The sequence below is a fragment of the Diadema antillarum genome, unplaced genomic scaffold (assembly GCF_040938485.1).
Source record: "Diadema antillarum isolate AM-2024a unplaced genomic scaffold, OU_Dant_1.0 scf00000057, whole genome shotgun sequence".
NCBI classification, from domain to species: domain Eukaryota; kingdom Metazoa; phylum Echinodermata; class Echinoidea; order Diadematoida; family Diadematidae; genus Diadema; species Diadema antillarum.
Window position 1 is genome coordinate 4,875,125 of NW_027270946.1, and position 11,205 is coordinate 4,886,329.

Here is an 11,205-nt window from a genome sequence, read left to right on the forward strand (position 1 = left end):
ATCGATAAATAGCCAAATGTCACAGTACAATGAAAGCGTTTCTTGTGATTCCATTCTTCTCACATAAATAGCTTGCATTTAAAGTGGTGATTGACTTGCAAGGATTGTTCCCTATTGGATTTGCATGTAAATTCTAGTAGGTTTTTGTCACTGTTTTGAATGCAAAAGTAATAACTTTACAGTAATGTAGCTACTGGTCGCTTGAAAGAAAAACAAACATAAATTTGTCATACAATTTACATCAAAGCAGAACTTGGCATTGTCTCTACAACTTTGCTCACTACATGTCCAGCTTAACAAAAATCTAATATATAAAAGTTACTTAGATTTGAAAAATAGAATGTTTTCCCAAAGCATGACTGTGTTGGTGTCTCAGAATAATGTGGCACACAGGGGGTTTCCATCATGGCACATAAAGAGCTAACAAACACCCCAGTACATAACAGCAGACTTCTGATCAAATCTTCATCCTGTCCTGTCATGCTCATTTTGAATTTAAACATAGATTTATATGGCGTTTAATGCCATTCTGTTGTAATTCAATCCATATCATCTCCAAATAAAATAATTTTAGGAGGGCACCATAAAAAGCTTTTTTCACCTTTATTGCAACTGATTGACAATTCATACATTTCAACTTTTAATCTTATTGTTTAAAAAAAAAGGCCCATGGTGACCAAAGACAATCATCACAACTTGCAGTTAGTATTATAGGTAAAAATACACATTGTACTAATCATCCATAAACAGTTTTCTGTAGATAAAACTTTTGTATAATGAAGCTAAATTGCATCTTTGAATATTTTTTTTTTCTACGCAGAAACCAGACATGGAAATTAGAAAAAGATGTGGAAAAGACATAGAGATGAGAGCAAAATTCTTCAATATCTTAATCCGTCAAAAATAAGTCCCGAGTATACTCGGGCAGGTTCTATGGGGGAAGTGTGTTATAAACAAAATCAGCTTGTCCTCAAAAGGTTATAACAAGAAAGTGGAGTTTAACTTCTATCACTTTGTTGGTCTTTAACAGAGCTACATCACCAGCATCGCCCAGAAGACAGCCAACCTGGCCAACGGCAAACGGAAAGGAGACCCTCAATCTCCAGCCAGTGCAGCCAAGAAAATCAGGTGGGAGAAAGAGAGGGAGATAGAGAGAGAGAGAGAGAGAGAGAGGAGGTTTATGGAGAGATAATTCAAATAAAAGAAAGAACAGTGAGATTGAAAGAGAGATGAGAAAAGCTATGGTAGGTAGATAAAAATAGAAAGGAGAGAGAGAGAGAGAGGAGCAGATTTTGAGAGAGGAAGATTGAGGGAGAGAGAAGAATGGAAATTGAGGGGGGGAGAGATGCAAAGAGAGAGCTGGATGGAGGGAGAATTAAACAAAATATGAAGGGAATTCCACAAAAATTAATTTTTCATGAAAATTACACATTCCATCAAAATGACACTGACATAATGTTAAGGGTAGCAATTATTCCCCCTGCTATCTAAAAGCGGTTAGTCAATTGCTCTTTCATTATGCTAGAAAAGCGAATTTTTGTGGAATTTTCCTTACATTTTCTTTATATTGTTGTCCACACATACGTCATAACCTCTACTAGTCTCCTCATCCAACACCAAAACTTTAAAAATTCATAACTTTTGAATTGATTGTCCGATTTTCCTCAAACTTTCACTGATATGTTCTACTAATGTTGCTGCTTACACTCAATTCACATTGCTCTTTGGGATTTGCTTTCCTTTAAAGGATGATAGGTCAAATGTTAAAAACAACTTCTGAAAATCCATCCATTGCTTTACCATTCAATTGCAAAATTATATACGTACATTTACTTGTGGGTAAATTGTGGGTTTTTATGAATATTCCCACCTGAGAGGTCTCAGAGGTGAAAATTTTTGATTTAGCCAGCTCTCAGCTGTACATTGCAGTTTTTGTTTCTTTGTAGTTGCCAGGAGCTATCTAGGGTCATGTCCACAGCTTAGGTTTTAATCTGAAGGCAAAAGAGTGTATCTAGAGACACATCTATTTGTCATGAAGAGATGCATGAAAATGTTGCACTTGTTCGGTTTTGTTGGCAGAAGAGTGTATCTAGATAAAAACTGACCCTAGTTGTGGTGATGTGAAAAGTGTGAAAAACTAAAGATTGCTAACTGATAACTTTTGAAGTATCAAACGAGCCTGAAAGCAAAGTCCTATCTGCAACATCCATGTCTATGTCTTTTAGAGCAAAATGCAAATGCAAATGCAAATATCATTTTCTCAATTTTCATTTCTCCCAGTGTGGATGTTTTTGCAATGTTACGACTGTTTTAATTTCTATTTCATTTTCTATTTTCTTTATTAGGAATATGATTCAGATGGATGATGACTGGGATGTCGGTACGCCAAGAATTGCGCCAGACAAAGCTCCTCGCATCATGTTCACCGGTATCGAGGTGGCCCGCATCGCTGACCTCTCCAAGGTTAGCTGAACATGTTCAAATAACTTGGCTTGGAAATTGCATTAAAATCTCATTGAAAATATATTTTAAATTGATATCCCTTTAATATTCCATTGAAATTTCATTGAAATTACTTTGAAAAAAAAATGAAAGTCCCATTGAAATTTCTTTTGAAAGTCTCTAAAATCCTGTGGAAATATTGCAATTCAATTGGAATTGTATTGATAAGTTATCTACACGTAATCTCATTGAAATTCCATTAAAACGTTATTGAAAATTCTTGGAAAACCCATGGAGTAACCCCATTGAAATTCCATTGGAAAGTTTCTGAAATCCCATGGAAATTTCATTGAAATTCTATTAATTGTATTCGAGAATCTTTGAAGTCACATTGAAATTCCATTGAAAGTTCATTAAAAATTAATTGAAAAACCATTGAAAAACTATTGAAAATCTCATTGAATTTCTTTTTAAAATCTCTGCAATCCCATGAAAACTAACATTTAAATTCATTAGAAATTGTAATGAACAGTCTTCGAGTCCCATTGAAATTCCATTCAAATTTCATTGAAAATTCTTTGAAACCCATTATTTTATCCCATTGAAATTTCATTGCAAAGTCTCTAAAATCCCAGTGAAATTATATTGAAAAGTTTTTGAAAACCATTAACCCAATGAAGACGAGTCCTGAGTATACTCGGGCTGGTGTCTATGGGAATTGCATGTTGTAACAAAATCAGTCCGTCCTCAACAGGTTAAACTTTCGTTGAAAGCCCTTCCAGGACAGCTACCACTGGTGACAAAAAAGTGTTTTCTACAAGATTTTTAAGGTTAGTGCTGAAAAACATAATTTAGGAAGGCCGGTGCGCATTTGCATGTCTGGCACTCTAGAGAAAAACTGTCTTTGGAAGTTTTTGCAGTGTTGATGTTGCCAATTTGTAGAAGGACACTTTGCAAAAGTCGAAGTACCACCATTTCCAATGTGCATTCTCAAAGTCCAGAGCCATATAACCATTGAAGCCAGTCAATTCTGGCATGGTAAATTGAAAAAAAAAAAGTCCATTTTCCAATTTTCACTTGACTGTGTTGCCAATTTGCAGAAGATAGAAAAGCTTGGAGGCCGCATCGTGGATAGCATCACACAGTGCACGCACCTCATCACCTCCAAGATCATGCGGACCGTCAAATTCCTGGCGGGCGTCTCAGTCTGCAAGCACATCGTCACCCCATTGTGGGTAGAGGAGAGCTACAAAAGCAGATGGTTTCTAGGTAGGTCAAGGGTCATAGGTCACTGAAAATCACTGATCTCTATAAGAGGTATTCTGGATATCACATTGGCCCATTTGCGCTACACAAACAAGTGAAGTCACTGTGCTGCCATCTTACCAGGCACACTCTATGGGGACTTGCGCACACTTTTCGGCAGAGACTGTCACCAAGATCATGTGATGTTGTGAGCTCCTCACACAAGTGCATGGGTGATGTGCCTGTTAAGATGGTGGCACAATGGCTTCAAAGGGATTGGCCTAGGAGACATTCAGATATCTCCTATAGAGATCAGTGGTGTGATAAGCGCAGTCGATTAGCATTTAGTCTTTGTTTAGCATTTAGCAGTCACATAAAAATGTCATCATTTATCTAGGTCATGTGATTTTTGTCGTCTCAATTAAAAAGAAAAATATTTGCTAATTTCTTGAAGTCAAAATTATACTTTGCTTTGTATATTGATCTGTTAAAGATGAGTTGTGAGTATACCCAGGCAGGTGTCTATACACCTATAATAGGAAATGTGTGTTTTTCCGAAATCAGCTTGTCCTCAATGTGTTAAGGTGACATTTTTGTTTCAAGTTGATGAGGAAACTATACTTTCTATGCTCTCTTTACGCCTAGATGTGAATAACTTTGTGCTAAATGATCAAGAGATGGAGACGCTCTTCTCCTTCCAACTCCGAGAGTCTCTCGTCAGAGCGGGAAGACAGAAACTCTTCAAGGTAAATGGAATACTCATCTTTAATCTAATTAACGCAAACAGAAGGAAACTGACCAGAAATGAATATAATTTATTTGTGGAAAAATTAGCAAAGAAAGTGGGGGAAAAATTGAATCCCATTTTCTTTGCTCCATTTTCCACTAATGAATTATACATGAAGTTCTTGTCAGTTTATGTTCTTCTGTTTGCGATTGTTGAATACTAACGAGATAAGAGATAATGATCCCTTGCATTTATCCCCAAGTTCAGTTATCCTTCGGGTTTATGCCAGGTTTATGTATGTGCGTGTGTCTTCCACACAAACACACTGCTGTGGCTTCTGACCAATCGAGCATTAAGAATGAAGGGTTTCTGGGACGAACACTGTACTAGGGCTTTCTATAGCTCAGTCGGTAGAGCACCAGGCTAGCGATCCGGAGGTCTCGGGTTCAAATCCCGATGGAATCCCATTTTCTTTGCTCATTTTTCCACTTTTGACGAAATTTCATAAAGGTGGAAGTTAGGCGGAACCACTTCTCCGGGTTAAACACCTTTCTCTTTGTGATGAATAAATGAAGCGGGATCAGTTAGTGAGGATTAGGGTAGGAGTTTAAGTTATGGTTAGGATTAGGTTCAGGATAAAGATCAGGGTTAGGGTCAGGGGAAGGGTCTGGGGTAATTGCCCAGGGGGTAATTACTCTAGACCCCATCTTAGACATAGATTGGGGGGCAGACGTGCCAAGGATAGTGCAAAATTACCTCCCTTCCTGTGTTTTACTAACATGTTGACCAGTTGAGGCATGCACAATTACCAGATCAGTTTAAGAAAGGTATAATTGATAAAGAATAAGACAGAAATAGACGTGAAAGTTTACTTATGTAGTTTTCACTTTGCCATTTTGAAATCACATCAAAATAAACATTCTAAATTTTAGCCTTTGCTTGGTGTTGTTTAGTTATAAACTTTAATTGTTTGTAAGTATGCAACACAATTTTAGAAATTTTCATCTTACAAGTTTACCAAATTCAAAAAGAAAGATACAGATGTGCAAAAATCTTTAATATTGGCACGATCAAATTTAGCCTCTCATTCTATGAATCCAAAACCAACACTAAAGTCAATTAGAAGCATTTGTAAAATGGGCTTGAGATTCTCTGTAATGAAATTGCTCAATTATCATGCATTGATTTTTACTGATCCACACTGAGCCGTTCGTCCAGTCAAATCCAAACACATGGCGCATACCGATGTACCGGTGCATGGTTGGAAAAAAGGTTGAATTTCATGAATTCATGGGCCCATTTTATAAAACGAATGATGTTGATCAGGAGAATTGGATGCTCTAGTTTAACTTTGGAAACAGTTTAAAACCTGCTTGCAGCGCTCGTGGGTTTAATCAGTTCCAAAGTTAAACTTGTGCATCCAATTCTCACCAAACCACGCTGTCCTATGCATCATTTGTATATTAATCAATACTACTTCAATCTCCTTTTACTCACCCCTGCTCTCCCTACCCCCTTCATTCCCATCTCCAAACCCCCACTCCATTTCTGTCCCCACTCTAAACTCTCTGTTACTCTTCCACCTCACTCCTATCCCTGCTCCATTAACACTCCCTCTCCCTGTCCCCTTGACAGGATGTAACCATATACATCACGCCGGGCGTCAAGCCGGGGGCGGACATGATGAGGGACATCGTTGAGTGTGCGGGGGGTAAGCTGGCCCCCTCCCGCCCCTCCCTGAGGAAGATTAGCCACATCCAGAGCACCCTGGGGAAAGGGGCCTTCGTCGTGATCAGCACGCCGTCCGACATGCCTCTTTGCAGAGACTTCTTTAGTCACAACATTGGTGAGTTGATGTGATGATGATGATAAAAGTGTAATGGTGATAATGACAATGATAATGATGATGATGATGATAATACTACTAGTATCTTCTCTTGCAGTGAAAGAGTTTAATTGCAAAAGAGGTTAAGCGCCATTTCCATATATTTTAACCCGTTGAGGACGGACTGATTTTGCTACAACACAAATTTCCCATAGACACTTGCCCGAGTATGCTCGGGACTCGTCCTCTACGGGCTAAGGGAGACCTCTGGATGATTTTCAGACTTTTAGACTTGAACAACTATAAATTAGTGATACTGGGTACAGAGTTTCAGAATTTATAGTGATTGGGATGAGGAATAAGAATGTTTTCAAAATTTGTAACAAATTGTAATGAACAAGGATGATGACATGGCAAGGTCACCATAAGAATGCATGAGTTGGGGCTCACAGACGCAGAACAAAAGAAGAAGGCATGCATAGAATCTACACTTGTGAACTTGTTTAGCAAGCAGTATTGTAATGGAATTACACTGCTGCATTTCTGAAATACAGTGTATGTGAGGGATCTATGTCGTCAACACTGTTCAGTGTGATTTGTTTAAGATTTTTATGCCTCCGCAACGAAGTGGCCGGAGGCATTATGTTTTCGGGTCATCCGTCCGTCCGTCCGTCCGTCCGTCCGTCCCGTTTTGTTTTTGTCGATATCTCAAGAACCGTGTGGTGGTTTTACATCAAACTTGGTATGAGGGTATATCCTTGGGGGATAATACTTTGTGTGGATTTTAGGGTCACAGGGTCAAAGGTCAAAGGTCACAGGTTATTTTGTGAAAAAAAAATTGAAATTTCATGTTTTTCTCCATATCTCGCAAATGGTTCAAGGTATCTTCATTGAACTTAGTATATATGCTTGTACCGATGGGCAGTGATTATCTAGGGAAGTTGGGGGTCATGGGTCAAAGGTCAGGGGTCAAAGGTCAAGGTCAACTCCTCAAAATATCACTACTTTCCTTATATTTATGCAATGAATGAAGGTTTGTGTTTTTTTTTTAACTTGATGTATACATGTATTACCCAATATATATTCTGTGGGAAATTTCTTGCCAAAAGGTCAAAGGTCAAAAGGTCAAAGGTCAAGTGAAAGTGCTGAATTGCACTTTGTCCTCCATATCTCAAAAGTAACTCAAGGTATCATCATGAAACTTACATATTTATGCATGTTCAACCTAACAGTGATTCTCTTTGGAACTGTGAGGTCAAAGGTCAAAGGCCAGGTTTAGATAATGCTATTTTCCCATTTGATACTGAAATTATACTTTTTCTCAATACCTTGAAAAATTACTCAATGCATAAACTTATAAAAGGGTCAAAGTCAAGTAAAAATCATCAGTTCCCCAAATACCTGCACTCTGACATTTTAATCATTCATCCAATTGAACCTAGTTCTAGGAAAGTGAACATTCAGCACATTTGTGTCAAACCTGTCATTAATATTTTGCCAATTGTTTGAAACTGTCATCACACATTGTCAAGACATTGTACTATAGACCTATTAGGAGAACCATGCATTATGGCAGAGGCATATCAGTCGCCGTAGCGATATATCTAGTTTAGAGTATTGGTTTCTCTGCTCAAAGATGACATTAAAATTCCACAAATCTATACATGGAGCTATCCATTTGTGTACTACATGATTTGAAATTATGAAAATCATCTGGAATGCCCCTTTAAAGTAAGTCAATAATCAGATAAGGTAAATTAAACCATTACAACTAATTTCTCCCTTGTTGCATTGACAAGGAATATGCTGGCCATTGTGATATTCTATGTAGGAAGGTATCATATTTTATCAATTTGTTTGTTTTTTTAGCAGATCTAATTGCAAACATCTCAAATCGACAAGAGTGGAGCTAACTCTTCAACTGATACACTGAATTCTTTTTCTACCCTGCCTGTTAAAACTGTACCCCAAAAAATGTTGCTGAGAAGTTGTCAGTAGGGTAACTTTCACCAAATTGTGCCCAAGCTAGTAAGGGTAATTACCCCGACATCAACCCGTCAACCCTTCTGTTAAAAACATTCTGGCAGTAACATTCCTTTGATACACTCAACACGCACGCAAAATAGTCCAAACAGAATAAAACACTACTCGCTGATCATCTGCATAGATTGTAACCACACCCCCTTCGCGCATGAACGGGTAGGTTGTTATGGAAACCTACCCGAGAAGGTCTGTTAGCATGATACCCCTCGCTCTCTATCCTGCAGTTTCATTGCCCGAGGGGAGAAATTAAATTTTGTTTTCCAGACATTGTCCAGAAGATGTTGGGGTAAGATCTGTTAAAACAGACCTCCAGATGGCCTTTGACAGGCACTCTTTAGGTTAGAGGGATGTCAGTGTGAGAGGGGGAAGGAAAGAGGAATTTGAAGTCAGACTTATGTGCCTGATAGGGAATGAAAGGTTTATTGGGAAATTACACTTACCTGATTTAATCTCATCTCAATCATTTTTCCGCCCAAGATATTCTAGTTAACTCTTATCTGTTTATTTATATTTGTCCTGAAAGAAACTGAAATGTGCATATCATCATTTGTTTTTTTCTTTGATTATATTTCATGACTGGAACTTGTAGAACTAGTACAAATAGCTCGGAAATACAATTTGTCAAAGGTATGCCAGGGCTGCACACTAAACCATTTTTTTCTACTGGTCCGACCTGTCTGTCCGACCAGTAGGTACCCAGTTTTTCCTTGTTTTACTGGTCCAACAGTGAGTTTCAGTGGTCTTGGACCGTTGAACCAGTGCCAGTGTGCAGCGTTGGGTATACTTTGTCCTATGTAGTATTTTATGTCTGATGAAAATATAGTGGTTGAATTGAAATTGAAAATCAGTATTAATTTCGCGCATGATAAATTTATGCCTTTGTGTTTTCTTCAGACGTCCACAACGCGGAGTTTATTTTGACTGGAGTACTAAGGCAGCGGCTGGACTACAGATCATATCCTTTTGACACATTATGAAGATCAGTATTTTTTACTTTGTGGCTTTTTAACCACTGATCTCTATAAGATGTATCTGGATATCTCATGAGCTTTTTTACGCTGTACAAAGAAGTCAAGCTGCTGTGCTATCATCTTAGCACCTACAGAATACAGAACACAGTACACTTCCGTTATAACACACATGATTATAATGAAATTGGGGTTCCAACGTAGTAAAAATTGACGTCGTTACATTATTTGCTCTGTGGTTTTTATTGTTTATTTGTTCAGTTATGACAAAATTTGGTTATAACGAGAGAAAACTTCTGATCGTCATGATTTTGTTATAATGGGAGTCCACTGTATTCCATTCAGTGATTCAAAATGCTGTGTTAAAGAACTACTCATGTCTCAGAAATAGTAGTTTATGCCCTGAGGTCTCTACGTCCTGAGTACATTGCATTCCTGACAATGAAAGAAGTCACCTGTTTCCTAGTGTGATCTGATGAAAATGATATGTGAGTGAGAAAAGAATAGTGTTTATTCAAACTATCTATGTCGTTCACTTTCATTCTTTCCTATTTCCTTGACTGAAGACTACATTTCGATTTGACCCAAGTGTTTGATGGAACTCTCATCTGTGTCTGGAGGCTACATTCAAAGCTGAATCCAGTGCTTGACAGAACTCTCTGCCCAAACTTAGAGTTACATACAGATGAACACGATTGTTTTCCAGAAATCTCAGCCTTGACTGGAGACTAGATTCAAATTTTACACCAGCTTTTTTGAGGAAACTCTTGGCCTGGAAGAGAGACTACATATTCCCCATATTGTGAGTCTTATCCACTTCTCCCTGGACCCTGCATGTTGCGTGACAAGTAATAGACAGCTGATGGAGAAACCTGCAGCAGCAATGATCCTATTCTTCTACACACGCACACACACACACACACACACACATGCATGTTCTGTTCTGCTACAGAATTAAACTCTAGCCTTTTGCAGCGGTCCTGCAAAGTGCTAGCTAGATAGTAGACAGCTAATGAGGAGCAAAAAAAAATGTGTTCAGTTTGTTCAACGTCAGGCTCCTGCACAGGCCCAGATCCCCCAGGTAACCAATTTCGTGGAATGCAAGAGAAGATGTTCGTCTAGATCTCGGCATCAGTAGCTTCTCGCCGCAGCAATTCACAATACCAGATGCACATTAAAAGCTGCAAACCTGACATGAAACGATACATGTGGGACTGAGACAGTGCACGGTCAATCCAGTGATCATCCTCTTGGACTTTCTGATATGGTGAAGTTATGAAATTTGATCATGTGTACAAAACAGAGAGGCCAAATTTATTTTGTGATAAGGGCTGGTTAAAGAAAACAAGAAATGTATGTATTCATTCACACAAGGACAGGTCTGTCCTGCTTAACCTTGATAAGGACACAAATTTCATGGATGAAAAGCCCCAATGTGAGTTCGTTGAGAAGTGAGAAACTTCAGCTACAATTTCAAGTTGTAATGTGAAATCGTAGCTGCCCATTGTCCCCACTTCAGACGGTGAGAATATTTTGGTAGTTAAACAGTGTGTTCATTAATATCTTAAAGAAATACAGAGCTTAGTAAGATGGCATTTGAATGGACACATTGTGTGCCTGGTCCACTTGACTGCATACTCAACTGCGAGTAAAAATTAGAGCCATTCTCTTTTGTTTGGGTTCATTAGTCATACACAGTTCGCTCTACGTAACATAGATAAGTACGGTTACGTGCGTGTTGGACTGAAACGATCATATCGATCTTAAGTAGATGGTGATGTAGTCTTACACTGTGGACATGGCAATCTGTTGACTGTCCTGTGCATTCACACGCAAATTCTTTTCGGCTATCTAGCTGAGCAAACGTGGCTCTTTTTTTTCTTCTTTTTTTAAATAAGATCTGTATATAGTAAGCAGAGCTAGCCAGGGGCAACAGTCGAATTAAAAGGCCAGTT

The 11,205-nt window shown here is 38.4% G+C and overlaps 1 protein-coding gene across 1 annotated transcript in view; it reads left to right on the forward strand.

Moving 5' to 3' along the window:
- LOC139715865 (PAX-interacting protein 1-like) overlaps positions 1-10,869 on the forward strand; it is a 29,039-nt gene extending 18,170 nt beyond the window's left edge. Inside the window, exons 13-19 of the mRNA XM_071627399.1 lie at positions 1,031-1,128; positions 2,346-2,463; positions 3,543-3,711; positions 4,333-4,433; positions 6,050-6,260; positions 9,177-9,236; positions 9,821-10,869. Of these exons, the coding sequence (XP_071483500.1) occupies positions 1,031-1,128; positions 2,346-2,463; positions 3,543-3,711; positions 4,333-4,433; positions 6,050-6,260; positions 9,177-9,236; positions 9,821-9,846 (783 nt within the window). The 3' untranslated portion in view covers positions 9,847-10,869. The remainder of the gene's footprint in view (positions 1-1,030; positions 1,129-2,345; positions 2,464-3,542; positions 3,712-4,332; positions 4,434-6,049; positions 6,261-9,176; positions 9,237-9,820) is intronic.
- The last annotated feature ends 336 nt before the right edge of the window (positions 10,870-11,205 follow it).